Source organism: Gymnoscopelus microlampas (assembly GCF_963454915.1).
Source record: "Gymnoscopelus microlampas genome assembly, chromosome: 12".
In the NCBI taxonomy this organism is placed as follows: Eukaryota; Metazoa; Chordata; class Actinopteri; order Myctophiformes; family Myctophidae; genus Gymnoscopelus; species Gymnoscopelus microlampas.
This window is the reverse complement of record NC_139949.1, coordinates 28,653,374-28,671,365: the sequence shown is the minus strand read 5'-3', so window position 1 is coordinate 28,671,365 and position 17,992 is coordinate 28,653,374. Positions and strand designations below refer to the sequence as shown.

General features: G+C 41.2%; 1 protein-coding gene across 1 annotated transcript; it reads right to left on the bottom strand.

The window, feature by feature from the left end:
* Window positions 1–504: 504 nt before the first annotated feature.
* On the bottom strand, window positions 505–12,816 carry LOC311057281 (sodium- and chloride-dependent GABA transporter ine; the record flags this gene model as incomplete). The annotated part of the gene is made up of 12 exons (XM_084074234.1): window positions 505–657; window positions 1,037–1,137; window positions 1,539–1,638; window positions 3,727–3,839; window positions 4,365–4,489; window positions 4,988–4,995; window positions 6,368–6,502; window positions 6,684–6,816; window positions 7,226–7,433; window positions 8,097–8,231; window positions 9,361–9,498; window positions 12,690–12,816. The coding sequence occupies 12 exons, from the start codon at window positions 12,814–12,816 to the stop codon at window positions 505–507; spliced, it is 1,476 nt and encodes a 491-aa protein (XP_083930360.1).
* Between the last annotated feature and the right edge of the window lie 5,176 nt (window positions 12,817–17,992).

Here is a 17,992-nt window from a genome sequence, read left to right as displayed (position 1 = left end):
CAGATAGGCTGAAACAACAAGCCTCTGAAGTCATACTACCTTTGAAGCAATACATTAGAGGTAATATTGTAATATATGCCAGATACAAATAGCATCCCTCATCTTTTAACATTTATAGTACGTTGTACAGTAAAAGTTGCGGAAAGCAAGTAACCACTTGTTGGCGACCATTAGAATCAACAGGCTTATTGAGCTGTCCAGATTGGTAAGTAAAAAAAACATTTTCATCAATACACGTATGTGGGATTGCAAGTTATCATCACATAAATTAGCTTTGTGGAATTCTTCCAATTGTTCCAAGTGTTGGCTACTGTATGTGTTTGCCACTACTGGCAAACAAGTTCACCGTACAGCAAATATGCCAGAACCAAGCTGTACAAAAGTCCTTCTTGCCTGTTCCAGTGGTGGATAGGTCAAAAGCTGAGTGAGCTTTGTCCTTACCAAGTGATGAATATCATTGCAAAGTCTTTTAAACCTTCTTTTAAACTGCAAAGTGCAGAGCTATCAAAGCTTGGCCTGAATGGCAGGCTTCTCAGATGGATAAATGTTACAGCTGATGACTGCTATGCTTGGATATATGTCTCTTCCTCCCTTCTCGTAATAAGGCTCTTTTGACTTCTCATTGAGTGCAAAAGGTGTGATGGACAGCTTCAGTCTCTGTATGATAGAATGGTATAGTAAGACACAAACAAACAAAGATGACAATGACTTGTAAGCTTAAAGGTTGACTGCATACTGTTGTGCAATATTTTGAAAATGGTGAGTGTGAATTAGCCTACCTGAGTGAATGAGCCAGGTAGAATCCACATTGTGTGAAGGGCTCCCAGTGGAATCCAAATGATGGAGGCCATAGCAATGAGCCAGCCAATCCCCTGAGCCCAGGGTGGATAGACATAATTTTCATAACGGGCTGGTTTGAATTGGATGATGGTGAAAACTAGGATTACCTGTCACAAACAACAGTGTTTCAGTGTTTTAAGTTGTGTGCTCGCAAGAAGAGCCATTCATAAATTATGCAAACAGCCTGCCAACTCACAGTGATCAGCAGGGGAGCAATGACCAGCCAGCACATTCTGAAGTAAATATTTGCTCTTTTTCCTGTCATCTCTTCAATATTGTCTGAAAGTCGCTTCACACCTGTGGATTGGAAAAAATTGGAGTCAGGCAGTGATCATCCATGTATAGCCCTGCCCTGCCTGAAACCCAGAAAATATCTCCCATGGCCAGATGGGATTCTCCTTTGTATGAGCTTATAAGTTTGGTTTCTTGCATGGCAGCTCAGGGTTCGAATCCAGTTGGATTAGACATGCATTTGCACTATTTGTATTTTCCTATTCATTGACTTGTATACTGTAGTGGCTATGACTGCAAAATCTCATATAGCTCTCAAAATTGCTTTAAATGTTCCAAAATGAACAAGCTGCAGTCATGAACATTTTATTTTGGAATGTAATTGTTTAACTGTGTCTACTTTCAAGTGCTAATTGAGTTGTCTGGACACTAAAAATAATCAATAGGTTTGAGCATGTTGTTCTCACCATAAATCCAACAGACGGCTATCACCTCAAAGAATGCAAGGAACATGATGGATACTATGGCAGTGTAATGATCCATCAGTTGAAAGACATAGATTCCGGCCTGGAAGAAAGACATATTGAGGACTGAAGTTTAGTCATCTTAAGATACAGATCTGGAATTACATGTCTGGCTTCTTTTTAAGGACATAAATCATGCAGGATATTGTAGCTCACTAAACTTAAATTATAATATGTAATTTGCCATTTAACCAGTTGATTTTGGGCCCTTTTCCAATGATAAGGGACCAAAATATTCTGTACAGTCTTCAAGCAGCTGAAGACATTTCTCATGAATCCCTCTGCATTCTCAGGACGTGCTACAGACGGACCATCATGCTCCATTACCGCCCGGTATGGGAACTGCACTGCCCTCGACCACAGAGGGCAGACTATAGAGGATGTTGTGGACAGTCCTGCACTTCATAGGAGGTGAGCTTCCCCCCTCCAGGGCATAATATACCAAGCTGTCTGTAGTCGTGGGTCATCAAAAACACTTACCACCCTAGCAGAGCTGGATGCTTAAGAGCACATGTCAGGCCCAGGGGCCCAAAGGTTGGGGGGCACTCTAGAAAATTGGGCCAACTGAGGCCCACTCTTCCCGAACCTTATTTTCAGAAGTTGAACAAAAAATACCCGACATACATAAGTACATTTTATGAATAGGCAAAGTAGGCAAGTACCTCGCCAGAGCAATAAGAGACCACAGGGGCTCATTCAGGTCAGTCAGAAGATCCCAACAGACTCAAGAATCGCATCTGCTCATGAAAGGCAAAATTATTTAGTTTTGCTGTCATTTCTGGTTGCCCATGTTGACGAGGATGTGATGATTTACGATTCTGTGCCTACAGTATGCAATAGTATGCAGTATTGAATGGTGCTGATTTGTCAGAAGCGGACTTCGCACCGCTTGGCCTGGCCACTTGTTCGTCAAGCGGCTTGCTCTGGGCTGCCTTATGGGGCTCAAGTCTTTGATTGATTGATTGAATACTTTAAAATGTAAACAGCACGTGGTACAGTCAGACATTAAAGCTAAAAGGATAACACAAAAAAGTCCTGGGGACTTTTTTCAATTGTGGTCCTATGTATTCAATTCATCAACATAGCATAAAAATAACGCAATAATACATGTCATCAACAAATACAAAACACTATATGTACAAAGGAGAAAAAGGAAAAACGGCAGCAGCGAATGACACTTACGCATTACATAAATTATGCATTTACCTCCCCTTGTGGCCAGTTTTGAAAGAAACCAGTGATTCACATCTTTTAATTGATGGTGTCAGGGCATTCCACATTTTGGTGGCAGACTAGTAGAATGAGAATTTTCCCATGTTTGTTCTATATTTGGGGAGTACCAGATCGTTGTCGCTCCCTCTAGTATTGTGGCTGTGGGTGTCATTCACACGAGAAGTAATTAGTCAGGTATGAGGGTATTGAGGGCATTGCCCTTTAACTATCTTAAATACTGCCTTGCTATAAATGTGATCGTGACAGCCCTAGTTAGTTGGGATGACCACAATAATGATGTGGCAACTGGCAAGCTTGCACAAAAGTATTTCACCTGTTTTTATACAGGGCAGTTGGTGACTGTAAACTTGTGATGTGACGATAAAATGAAGTTGAGGTTGTATAAAGAGGATTGTAAAACAAAGGCTAAGGCCTGAGTACCTGCAAGACATGAGGGATCCCTAAAAGAAAAGCAGCACTGCAAACTGCCAGAACCAACAGCTCCTTATGTTTGAAAAACTTCAGCAGATGTTGTTCATATCCATCCAGGAGACTGGTTACCATCACTTCTACCATGGCAAACTGGGTGGGAAAAAAAGATTATGCATATTCATTTTGTGGATGAATATTGCAGCTTCAAGGTTGGTCTCTTGTCCATTATCTTTGGAAATGGACACACCCATTGTGAGTCAGTGTTGGTTACCAAAGAGGTTAACTTTATAATCTCAGATTAAAGATTGAACCTTTACTCCACTGGAATATACAGGTCAAGGTCGATATGATACACAAATATGGTAAATGCTTTCTTGAGAACAGGATCTGTAAGTGCATGCAGGCGTTTGTCCATCCGTGTGTGTGTGTGCGTGTGTGCGTGCATGCGTGCGTGTGTGTGTGCGTGCGGGAGAGAGAGTTGATTTACCTGGCTGTCCAGGCCAAGGCATAGCAGCATGAAGAAAAACATCACAGCCCAGAGTGGGGCCACTGGCATTGTGGCCAAGGCTTGAGGATAGACCACAAAAACCAGACCTGGACCTGGATATACAGTACAAACACTCTACATATCACTGTGTCATAACAGTAAAGGTAACATTGACTAGTTCAGTCACTCATTCAAATTAGTTATTAACCACTTTCACTTACCGGTTACCAATTTTATTTTATTTTTTTTTAAGAACATTTGTTGATCTACAAGCTCAACGTGTCCTGGATGTGTTGTGAGCTTCTGCTATTTTCAAAGGATTTTCAAAAGTTTTCACCTATATAATGACATGGCCAAAATAGAGACGCCAGGGTGAAAGTTGTTCTATTGCACTGTGGTACAGAGTACAGATTGATGACAAACTATCACATTTTTAACTCCCTGGATGCAGGTTATCTCTTGGCAGTATAGTTTTGACACCTTGCAGTCTAAAACTCTTCTCCATAAATTTTGAATACGCATAGGACACTGTGCTTAAATCAATAATGAAGAAGCTTGCTGATATGTTTTACAAGCTTCAGTGGCACTTAGATTTTGCAACATAGATCTCTTTGAGGAACTTGTTCCTTTGTTCTTACCGTCCACAGCTATGTCACTAACAGGAACATCCTGCAAATAGGACATATAGCCAAAAGCAGAGAAGATGACAAATCCAGCCAGGATGCTGGTAAAGGAGTTGATGAGCGCTATAGTCAAGGTATCCCTGTGGGGAGATAGGATGTTCTTTAGATGGTCTCTTTCATGGCGCATAGTTCTTTTTAAAAGAGAGTGAGTTGGAGTTGGTAATATGATTCCCAGCTTACTTTAAAATGTTGTTGTTGAAGTTGTTATAGCTAGACATGGCTATAAGAAAGCCAAAACCTATTCCAATGGAGTTGAAGATTTGAGCTGCAGCATTGACCCATACCTGCAAAAGAAAGCTTATACGTATATAGGCTACTATATCCAAAACACCTCTTAGTAAGGGCAATACTGTTACCAAAGCAAAACCTTTACCACCATATATACTGAACATTATGGAGGTATGTGTGCTGTACAGCACTGATATTTTAACATTGTATACCAGGCTACACTACAGGACTACAAGGCAACTAAAGGCATGGCACCCCCATACCTTCAGGACATGATCACAAGGCCAGTCCACACCAATGCAGCTAGTCGCAACTCCTTGCTACAAAACCATTTCAAGGCCAGTCCACACCAATGCAACTGCAATGCAGTAGTTGCACACAAGACCAGCTAACACAGATAAGCTGTTTGTGCCTAAAACGCCCTGGCCAATGCCCCACACGTCTTAGAATCGTATCCCTCCTGGCTCCCAAACTGTGGAATAAACTTCTCTTTGCAGTCAGAACTGCAGACTCGCTCCCAATTTTAGCTTCTAGTTTATCCCTTCTTGTGGCCTTTTTTGATAGATGCCATTTTTTCTATGCAAATACAGTATGTTGGTTAATAGTTCACATGTTCTTGTTATTTAGGTTTGGTTTCTCTTGACCACAAATGTTAATGTTAAAGGACGACTTCACCACTTTTCAACCTGTCTTCATATAATAGGTCCTCACTAATGCTCATGATATAATGGTAAAAAAAAAATCTAATCAGTCTGTGTCTCAGAGGAGGGCTGTAGACAGTTCAGAAACCTGTCTACCAGTGACATCATCGATGGGGAATCTAAGCTAATACAAACTGCAGGCTTTGTATTCCTGGAAAGTTGCAATGCAATAATAGATCCCATTGTTCTCGCCTTAATAAAAATCTGAATAAAAAAAAATGTAATCTTTTTGGAGAAAAAAAATCCTGCCTAACGATGATGCCACTGGTAGACAGGTTTCTGAACTGTCCACAGCCCTCCTATGAGACATAGACCAAGTAGAAAAAAATGGTATCATTTTATCATGAGCATTAGTGAGGACCTATTATATGAAGATAGGTTGAAAATGGGTGAAGTCGTCCTTTAAGAATGTTTTTATATCATGTTGTTTAGACAGACACTAGGTTAATTGTTTACCTGCTATCCTAATCCTAGTTTCTATAAGGCACTACATTGTTCTTTTGCACTCTACTTATGTGACTAATTAGTCTGAGATCCTCAAACCAAGCACTCCTGGCCATTCCAGAAGGTCAGTTAAATTCAAAAGGTTGCATGGCCTTCGCCTTCAGGGCCCCTACACTTTGGAATGCCCTGCCCCTGGAGATCAGGCTCACTGAGTCTGTCCCCCGGTTTAAATCCCTCCTTAAAACCTACTTTTATAGATTAGCATTTAATGCCCACTCCTAGTCAATTATTCTAGTCTATCTCCGCTGGTCTTGCACCGGTATGAAAGTGATTTGTACATGTGCATTCCTGCATTGTTTTCTGCATTGTTTTTAATCTTTCTTTGTTCTGTTTTGTGTACTGTTTTCTTTTCTTGTTTTCTTTGTGAAGCACTTTGTACCCAGTTTTGAGAGGTGCTATATACATAAAGTTTTATTATTATTATTATTCCTATTTACCCTGTTGTCCAGTTGTCTGTTGACTAGGGTTCATGCTTACTCTGATCTTACAGTGTAAGTCACTCTGGATAAGCACTCCTTCTCTTACCTCCACAGACCACAGTTTATCCCAGTCTGGGATAATGAAGAAGGATATCCCATCGACAGCTCCAGGTAGCTGGACATTATTTATCAGCAGAGCCAACAGGATTACATATGGGAACAGTGCGGTGAAGTACACCACCTAAATGTACACACACACACACACACACACACACACACACACACACACACACACACACACACACACACACACACACACACACACACACACACACACACACACACACACACACACAGCACATGACAGGTTGTTATTTGTTTCCATTCATTCCACTCATTTATTTCCCTGTTTATTTTCTCACCTTGCCTGTTGACTTCACCCCCTTGAAGATGCAAAAGTAGTTGAGGATCCATGCCAGTAGCAGTAGCAGGAATAGCTCCCACCGTATGTCTCCCGTCTCCTCCACTCCCCCTGTTCTCTTCAACATTTTAAGACTACAACAAAAGGAAAACACTGGTCAAATCTCATAATTGGTTTGAGTTACTCAAGTAAAATTAAGTCACTTTATGTCATAATTAGAAAATCTCTCTTCAATAGCTGCCTCCCATTAATAAATGGGATCATACAGATATTCTGTAGCAACCCCTAACTTGGCTGGGACATTGTCATGTGTAAGCAACCATTCGCACTTCACTGGCTTTTTGAAACTCTGACCATTATTACATGAACCGCAGAGCTCTAGTCTAGAGCTAACTTTGTGACATGACATATTTTATTTTGTGAGCATAATGTGAACTATATAAAGAGGGCATAATCCTTTACACTCAAACCATAATGTTGTTTATGCTAATACATTAATTTAGTCAACAAAGGCCAGTGATTCTCCTACATGGTGAGACATACTTGAAGAATTGCTGGCTAGCCATGGAAGAGTTTGTGCTGCCATTGGTGGCATAGGTGGTACAGCTGGGTGTGTTCCAAGTGTTGTTGCAGCTCTGCCAGGGCAGCTGGCTCTGAAAGGAGCTGAACATGTAATATAACGCCCAGGCAATGATGACGTTGTAGTAGGTGCACATGATGAAGGAAATGGCCGCTGTCGCCATGCCCACTCCTGAGGGCAAATGTCATGTCACTTTTTTTCCCCAGTCATAGAAATGTGCATTGTAAAGTTTGACTATCTCAAGTCTGATTTATAATTATTTGTACGTGAATGCCATGCACCGAAAATAGCTAATCTACAAGCCTGCAATGTTTCATAACGTTTCGCAGCACAATGCGTTGTGAACTTGTAGGCTACAGTAGATATGCTATTTTCTGTGCAGGTCAACCACACAACTAATTATATATTACGCATCATTTTTGCTGCTTCAGTGATTACGTTACACAAATTATCTTGCAATATAATTACATAATCTGTCACCAAGAAAACATGGAATGATCACTTAGGACGTATACAAGAACGCTCGCCCCAAAACGTGCTCGCCCCCGGGTCAAATCCGGCGATCTCGGAACGGTCGCCACCAGGTAATCCTAAATGTAACCTCAGTAAAACTATGCCTAAATCTAACTTTATTCCTAAACGTAACCTCAGTGAAACTATTCCTGGGCCTAACCTTATTCCTAAACTTAACCTCAGTAAAACTATGCCTGAATCTAATCTTATTCATAACCTTAACCTCAGTAAAACGAATACAAGAATACAAGAACCGCTGGGGCGAGTGTGTTTTGGGGCGAGCGTTCCAGTTACCTATAGGACATATCAGGGATATGATACCTTTGAAGAGTGGGCAGACTTTAGCCATGGCTTGAATAGGTCCTCTCCTCATGTACTGTCCTATACTCAGCTCCATGAAGAGCAAAGGAATCCCCAGGACCACCAGCATAAGCAGATATGGCACCAGGAAGGCACCTAGTATAGAAAGATAAACAACACACTTCTACCAAGTTCTTGATAGAGGTTGCAACCTTAGGAACAACTGTGCTTACATCATTGTCTCCGCCAGGCCGAAAGGCATGGCCGAGCCTAGCCCTGGTTCAGAGCGTTAGAGGGAACTCACTAACGCTCTGAACCAGGGCTAGGCCGAGCCTATGTTTTGCATCCTGTCCGTCCGTCCGTCTGTGTGTGTGTGTGTGTGTGTGTGTGTGTGTGTGTGTGTCCGTCTATGAACAGCTAATCTCCAGCACCGTTGGCTTGATCACGTCCAAACTGTGCACACACACTCCCTGGATGCCAGAGCAGAACCTCTGCCCTAATTTTTTCACATGGGCCTGTTATAGCACCACCAGGAGGCCGATTTTTGCAGTACTCCTACATATTTTGTATCACGCAAGTTGATACACAGTATCTTTATAGTCATTAAACCAAACAGGTCTTTCAGATTTTTCATATTCCATCCTGATTGGCTAAGATTGGCTTCCAAAGTTTGCAGAAGTGCTCCGTTTTAAACATAATCCCTCAAATCATGAACACAGCATGCACTTTCTGTGACATTTTGCACACACATTCCCACTAGGTCGAGGAAGAAATGCCACTTGAACATTTTCAAATCCGCCTCATGGTGGCGCTATAACAGGCCAATTTGTGTTTTTACCTATAATTGCACAGATCTGTGTAAAAGTTTGTAGGTGCACTCCTTAGATGCCAAGGAAAAACCTTTGCCCTGCATTTTTTGCATCTGCCTTTTTTAGCGCCACCAGGAGGCCGACTTATGTAAAACATTTATTTTTATATTGCTTACTCAGATTTTATCCAAATTTCATGCAAATCGGTACACATGATCTCTATAGTCATGTGATCAAGACGGATCTGTTTGATTTTTCATATTCCATCCTGATTGGTGAATTCCGAACTGACCCAGTCCATCAGTCTTCTGTACTGGAAGGATGAATCTGCGTTCACAGCTGGTACTCAGTCACCCTACTATTTCCTTCTGGAGGGGATGGCTACTGTCCCTTTTGTTGATGTAACCGCCCAGCATGCAATTGGAGAGAAGAGGACACTGGCCACAACTGGTAGAACATCTGCAGCATCCTATTACACACGCCAAAGGACCTGAGCCTCCTCAGGAAGAACAGATTTCTCTGGCCCTTCTTGTAGAGGGCCTCTGCGTTATCAGTCCAGTTCAGCTTGTTGTCCAGGTGTACGCTCAGGAACTTGTAGGATTCCACAAATTCCGCTGTCTCCATGATGCAGGGGGTCTCTTATTGCTCCACCATGATTTCCTTGGACTTGCTAGCATTAAGGCGCCGGAAGTTGTCATCATCGTTTCGGAGTTAAAGCAGAAGTCGGATGTGTAGAGGCTGAACAAGAAGGGTGACAGAACGGTGCCCTGGGGAGCACCTGTGTTGCTCACCAGCTGATTGGAATCCCTGCAACCTCACATACTGCGGTCTGTAGGTGAGGTCATTTCCAGGCCCCCAGGTCCTGGTCCACCTGCATCACAGAGAGCTTTGCAGCTAGCCGGTGTGTGTGGATGGTGTTGAAGGCACTGGAAAAGTCAAAGAACATCATGCGGTGTTGCCCCCTGGGTCCAGATGGTTGTAGGCTCTGTTTAGCAGGTACATAATAGCATCCTCTATCCCCATTCTTGGCTGATACACAAACTGCAGGGGGTCACTGTGATCCTTCATTTATGGTTTCAGGTGCAGGACCAGTCGCTCAAAGGTCTTCATGACATGCAATGTCAGGGCGACCGGCCTGTAGTCTATATAAGGGCTGTGGGGGCGTCCCTTTTAGGCACTCTTTAAACTGCCTAACAGAGATTTACTACAGTCCACGTGCGTAGATGTTTAAGAGACCCCGTGAATACTATCTGCTTTATGACATCTGTAATCTTTACAAAGGTCACCTCTTTAATTTCCTTTTGTGATGTTTGGCATAGATTTTTTTTTAAATAAATCTACATTCCAGGGCTTATTTTAATGAATAAAATGTTATTTTAACCAATCTGTATGGTAGAGTATGTTAATACAATATAACTAGATGGTGTGGTCAAGGCTGTTGATGGAGAAGAGAAGCATGTACCCCAACCTGCCATGCCTTTTTAGAATCATATAGTGTTCCCTAATCTGAGTTCCCAGAAGTTCTGGCCAGCTTTCTCTACCTCTCAAGTAGAGAGGTAATTCTCAATCAAGAGAATGCAGTGAGACTAGTGCTTAAGCCTGCATACCTCCACAATTGAAGACCTCCTCCTCAAGTCACTGGGTTGTGTTGATGCCGATTAGGCTATCATACTGTATCTAAGAAGCAGTGGCAAAATGGTGAGCTGCTTGCATCAACTAAAAGAGACCAAACATTCATCCATATGGTCCAAGGAACCCCAAAACATACACTGCAAGCGGACTCTTCATCCCTATCCAGTGACTATAGTAGTCCAGTGACTATAGTGGTCCAGAGCTCAGCTTCTCTGCTTCTCAGCTTCTTAATTTCTATTTAATTGTCCTTAATTGTAAGTTAAATTCGTTATTTCCGTGGACTTAAAGGGTTATTTCACTTTAAAAAGAAAATCTGGGTCATTTTATCGTCTACTCAGGCTTTTGGGAGCACCCCGGACAGTTTTTAGTTGCTTGATTCAGTATTTAGATATTTGATATTCATTTTATCAGACACGCCCCCTTCCTATACAAACCCATTGTAACTTCAAACAACATTTTAACCATGTTAGATTCATCAGAAACACCCGTCCTTGGTTCTGGTGACTGACATTGTCCTAATACGTGAGGAGACCGTGTTTTTTCAATAACTTTTTTCATTTATTGTCTCCGCCAGGCCGAAAGGCATGGCGAGAGTATGTTTTGCACCCCGTCCGTCCGTCCGTCCGTCCGTCCGTCCGTCCGTCCGTCCGTCCGTCCGTCCGTGTGTTTGTGTGTGTCTGTGAACAGCTAATCTCCCGCACCGTTGGCTTGATCGCAGTGAAACTGTGCACACACACTCCCTGGATGCCAATTCAGAACCTCTGCCCCAAAATTTTCACATGGGCCTGTTATAGCGCAGAGGGAGAAATGCCATTTGAAGATTTTCAAATCAGCCTCATGGTGGCGCTATAACAGGCCGATTTTACAGGCCGATTTTACTTATAACTGCACCAACCTGTGTAAAATTCTGTATGCACTCCTTAGAGGTCAAGGAAAAACCTTTGCACTGCATTTTTCACATTTGCCTTTTATAGCGCCACCAGGAGGCCGACTTATGTAAAACAAATTTCTTTATATTACTGCTTCAAATTTTATCTAAAATTCACGCAAAGCGGTACACATGATCTCTATAGTCATGCGATCAAGGTGAATCTGTTTGATTTTTCATATTCCATCCTGATTGGCTAAGATTCTAAAGTTTGCAGTAGTGGCTTGTTTTGAACAAAATGCCGCAAATCCTGATCGCAGCGCCCGATTGCAGTCAAACTTTGCACGCATTTTCACACTAAGTTGCGGAACAAATGCCACCCTTTTAAGATTGCCTTGTTATAGCGCCACCAGCAGGTCTAATTTATTTAAAAAAAGAGTTAAACAAAATGCCTCTATCATGAATGCAGTGTCAGATTGCCATGCAAGGCCTAAGAAGAAATGGCACCCTTTTCACTTTGGCCTATTATAGCGCCACCAGGAGGCCACAATAACCTACCTGACCTGGCGGAGACCTGAGCACTTTTTCTAGTTTGTAATATTTTTTTTATTTAAAAAAATGTTATACAATAAGAACATAAATGAAAACAGTAATCGAAAGAACACGGCCCCTCACGTATTAGGAGGGTAGGATGAGTTTTTGATTAATCTAACATGGTTAAAATGGAGTTTGAAGTTATAATGGGTTTGTATAGGAAGGGGGCGTGTCTGATCAAATGAATATCAAATATATAAATACTGAATCAAGCAACTTAAAAACTGTCTGGGGGGCTTTTCCCTTTTATCAATTAATTGATTTGCATATAATTTGCCATACTGTTTGCCTGTTATTGGCTTCCAAAAAGGTCCTTTGTCATAGATACTTATGATTTCAATTTATAGAATACATCCCGAAATAAGGGTAGATATTTAGATTTTTACTGCTATCTCATTTTGCCTTGCTTCAAGGACAGCTTAAGTGAAAAGTGTCTCATCTTACCCCGTTCTCCCCTATAGATAGATATTACTGTTCATCGGAAAGGCTCACTCATGGTAGCCTACAGAATTCACTATCATGTAAGGGTAGGGTTACTAACCTGTCATAAATTTCACAAACCTGTCATCAATGTCACATGTCACATCTGAATCAATATTAGGGTACTTGGAATATTACTCCATACATTCCCCATGCATATCCTCACCTTAGCATCCATTTGCTGTAGTAGTTTATTGAATGCAAAATAGGTTGAAAACATCGCTGACTTACCTCCTCCACTCCTGTAGCACAGATATGGGAACCTCCATACATTGCCCAGACCCACAGCAGAGCCAATACCAGCCAAGGTAAACTCTATCTGTTTGCTCCATGTTGGTCTACCAGGTGCTTGGTCCATGACAGCTTACTGTGTCTCTTCTCTCCCTCGTATTGCATTTTAAAGTGGATTAGGAATTAAGTGAAACTTGATGTCCAACCCTCATTTATGTCTGTAATGATTAGCTTACAGGAGCATGTGGCAGCTCAGTGGCTAAAGACAGGGCAAGTCCATACATTTCATGTTTTATGTATGGCTCGTGGACCATGTGTATAATGGGTTTATTGAACTTTTAAAGTGTCAACCTCTCTCACTATCATTTGAAGTCAACAGCCGTATACGTCTAAGATATTTATGTGTCCTATGTCATCTGGTTTGCTGGCCTTCCAAAGGTCCCTTGCCGGGGTTTAGCAACCTTAGGTAATGTGTTAATAGTTTTACAATAATGAACAGTCAGCACTTCAATGGACCGCTGATGCACTCTGAGGTCACTCAGAGTGCATGTTGTGAATTTAGTTGACCAACCATGTGTGACAAAAACAATAACACAGTGTTAGTATAGATAAAATCAAAATAAGTATTTGAACTTCATACTTCATACAATCATACTTTATCATTAAATATTGAATCAATATAATGTTGGTGGCTGGTAAACAGACTAAGAACTGGCTGTCAGTTTTTTTTTCCTTTTTTCACTGTATTTTGGGTGTTCTTAAGAAAGAAAGGAAGGACAATTTACATATTACAATTTACAATTTAGGTAAACATGTACATCAAATGCAGAGAGACAGTGTAGTGCCTCAGTAAACTATAATTATCATAAGTAAACCAAGAACCTACCATCAGTCTAAAAATATACTATCAAAAATAATAATGTGTACATTAAACTAGCCACAGTATAGGATACCAAGTAAACAATGAACCTAGCATCTGTCTAAATAACATGCTATCTAGATTACAGATTACGTTGTGGTCAAAACAAGCCTAAGTAACAAAAGCATGAGAACAAATGACCGACCATGGTCGTCAGGTGCTATGGGCTAAGGTGGAGTCTGAAGAGGTGAAGCTTCAAATTACTGCGTAAAATTAGGAGTTTTGATTGATTGATTGATGTACTTTATTTAGTAAGACATGAGAACATCAGTACATATTCACAATACAAGGTCTACTAAGCTGGGAGACTCATTAAGCACTGAGCTTGTTTAAGATGAGATCCCCATGCACACAAATCATGATGACAAATGAGAGACAGACAGATATACACACTACTATACAGAATGTCATACAATCAGTTTACAGGTTACTGGTATGAAGAGTGAAAAAAAAAGAAAAGTACAAGAGAAGAAAAAGAAATAGGGGTCGGGGGTAGGGGGGTATGTTAAGACTTAGACAGGGGCCATTTTCGAATTGCAGCCTCCTGAAGGTGTATCTTTAGGGCAGTTTTGAAAGTGAGTAGGGTTTTACACTCCTTTACTCCTTTTGGTAGGGCATTCCACATTTTTGATGAATAGCATGAGAACGAGTTCATTCCCTTTGTTGAGCCAAATCTGAGTGACTGCAGTTCTGACTGTAATGGGGATTTGTGCCAAAGTTTGGGAGCCAGGAGGGAGAAGAGTCTGGGAAGCTTGATGGTGTAAAGCACACCAAAATCTAGGTGTATACGCAAAGATGATTTTAAACTCACCATAGTGACAACTGATGATGTGTTTAAAGAATTGAGTGCCCTTCAACATAACAAGGCCACTGGCCATGACAATATCCCCTCCAACCGCCTCCATTGCTCCAATCATTGCCCACATAATAAACTTCTCCATCAAACAGAGACGCGTCCCCCAAGATTTGCAACTAGCGAAAGTAACCTCTCTGTACAAAAAAGGAATCAAATTAGACCCAGGCTACTACCGCCCTATTTCTATTCTTAATTCTATCTCGAAAGTTATGGAAAAAATAGTTTATAAACAGGTTGAAAAGTGTCTACTAATGTGCGAATTCCAATCTGGCATCAGAACATCCCATTCCACTGACACATGCCTTCTCTATTTGAACGACCACATCTAACATGAGGTGGAAGTGGGCAAATACTGCGGCATGGTCGTGCTGGACCTCCAAAAGGCATTTGACACCGTAAATCACTCTTTATTGATTGATAAGCTAAAAGCAATCGGTTGTGATAGCACATCAGTGAAATGGATGAAATCCTATCTGGAGGGGAGAGAACAGGTGGTGGAGATGAACGGACACAAACAAAGCATACTAGTGCCTTTACTGTTCCTAATATATGTAAACAACATGAAATCAGCTTATGACTGCAATTTGTTCTTGTTCGTAGATGTCTCGGCACTGCTGGTCTCGGACAAGGACAAATTTCAGGTTAAAAAAGCCCTTAGCTCTGAACTCAGTAAAATCTGCACCTGGCTTGCTGATAACAGACTATCATTACACTTGCGTAAAACTGAATCCATTCTCTTTGGGTCCAAAATAAACCTCTGCAAGGCCGACGGCTTCACAGTAAAAGTGTGTGACAATGTGATCACAAGAAAAGTACCTGGGTTGCATTTTAGAGACAAATCTTTAAAGTGAAAAGTTGGCAACAAAAATAATCAAAAAAGTCAACCAAAGAACACATTTTTTGTACAGGATCTCCTCTCTGGTCAGTAAGAATACATTGAGGACTCTAGCAGGAGCACTCATCCAATGTCGCTTCGACTACGCATGTACCTCATGGTACCATAGCACCACAAATGCCTTAAAAACAAGGCTCCAGACATCCCAAAACAAACTGGTCAGGCTACTACTTGGCCTCACACCTACAACTCATCTAACCCCTGCTCATTTTGCTGGGGTGGAATGGCTCAGGATAGAGGACAGAGTAGCCTACAGCAACTTGCAATGGGCCTGGTCTACAAGATACACCACTCCACAAAGAAACTTACTAAAAAAACTACTTAACAAGACATGACACAGTCATGTATACCAGCTTGCTTTCTTTTTTCACTCTCTCTGTGTGTGTGTGTGTGTGTGTGTGTGTGTGTGTGTGTGTGTGTGTGTGTGTGTGTGTGTGTGTGTGTGTGTGTGTGTGTGTGTGTGTGTGTGTGTGTGTGTGTGTGTGTGTGTGTGTGTGTGTGTGTGTGTGTGTGTGTGTGTGTGTGTGTGTGTGTGTGTGTGTGTGTGTGTGTGTGTGTGTGTGTGTCAAAGCTTACCCCCTGACCATGGAATGGAAAAACTGAATTGCCTTTTGTTATTGACTATCTGTCACCTGAAAGTATTTGCCCTACTTATTTGTATTAAAAAATAAAAAAACATACTTCTTGCACGTCATCCACATGCATATATTTTTACATTACACTAAGAGTCAGGGATTTGACTGTGTTCCGTAAACCTGAAGATGAACTAAGAGACTATCAGAGGATCAAGTGTTAGCTAGTTGAGGATGGCTGCAATGGCTTTATGGTCCAACGAACCAACATCAAAACTACTAAGGTGGCACCTGGCATGGTGGCTGTGGCTCATTGGATAGCACTGTCCCAATATGAAGTCTTTCCATTGGTTCTGTAATGCAGTAATTTTTTCATCTTTTAATTGTTTCCACATCGTTTTAGCAACAACATTGAATTTTGGATGTCACCAGATGTGTTCGTAAGCAGAAATCGCAGATTATCTGCAGAAAAGTATGGGCATAAGAAGGAATAAATAGGTACTTTGTAGTTTGTGGCATGTCACATTTTGTTGGAAAAGGTGGAAAAATATGAGCATCAAGTTGGAAGCCATATTCCTCAAACTGGCAGCTCATTCAAGGTCAACTCACAACAACACTACATGCACTGCCCTGTCCCCTGAGAATAGGAACTCAACTCCTATGTGAGAATGTTGTTTATGGATTACAGATCAGTGTTCAACACTAGACTTCGAGTTCGACCAAGACTGTCAGAGATTTGATTTATTGTATCAGTTCTGAGCAGGACAGGTGGGCCTTCACTTTGGACTGTTGCCCCTAAAAAAAACGATATGCTGAGGCCACAGTGGCCTGAATTCTTAACCCCTCTTGACTTCCCATCCCCATCTTCAAATGAGTCCAGTGGCTCTGATTAGTCCAGAGCTGAACATTAACTTTTAACTCATATCAGGAGTTTGTACAAATATTGGTAATTTCCTGAAATAACTATAACTACTTTACTATATGTCACTGACAGTAGGCTACTATGTATTAAACACAAAACAAAATCTTCCTTAAATTAATCATTTGATTTCCATTTCTTAAAATCATTGTTTTATTTGACTGCCTTTTTACTGCCCGTGGGCCTTTGTGCCCTCAACAATGTACAACACCAAAGGCCAAGTATGGCCTTGAACCTAAAAGGATGAAATTTCATACCTGGTACAACATCTTTAGTAATTGCAAACAAGCTTAGGCCTTTGCAGTATTATAGTTTATTTTCCCCACCGCACTGGCCAGCCAAGCCTGCATACAATGACTCTCATGGTCCATGGATTAGATGTTTCATAGTTTGCACAGGATGAAAGTTTTATATTAAGCCACATTAAAGGAGTAGTTCACCCCAAAAAAAAATACTTATTTTCTATCAATTACACACCCCACGAAGCCTTGAACTCATTGAGATTTTTTTTGTTTTTGTCGCATTCCTGAGCCAATAATTTGATGACCAGCGGAGGAGACTCAAAGAGTCTTCTACTGATTCTCCTATTGAATGTTTTTTTTTGTTGGGTGAACTACCACTTTAAACCCATAGAGTTATAATAGACCCATGCACTCCCATTTGTTTTGAACAGCATATTTACAGAAAATAGCTTTATATATTATTTTACTTGATGTTCTCCCTTTAAACGCTAAAATCATAAATCAATCAATATTTATCTTGATATGTCTTTTAAATTGCTTGATACTCAAAATCCCCATATATTCTGTGCTAGTTTTGGGGATTATCCTCCTATGAACTGTGGTGGAGGAGGGGCGACGGTGAGGAAGGATCAAGAATCCAGCTATCATTTCTCCCAGTGTTGCCATGTCCGCTTATTATAAGCGACTTTGGCCTTGTAAATATTGGTTGCCGGTTGCAGTTTTTTTGGGGGGGGCTTGTTTCTAAAGTGTAGTTGCTTATTTGGCCTTGTTTCCTAATGTTGTTAAACCAGTACAGTTCTCAAACAAGTGCGTGTCTTGTCAAGGAAAGGACCTCCAAATTGAAATGTATTTATGCCAGGGACCCCCATACAAGATTTGTGTTGTCAAAATGTTACAATT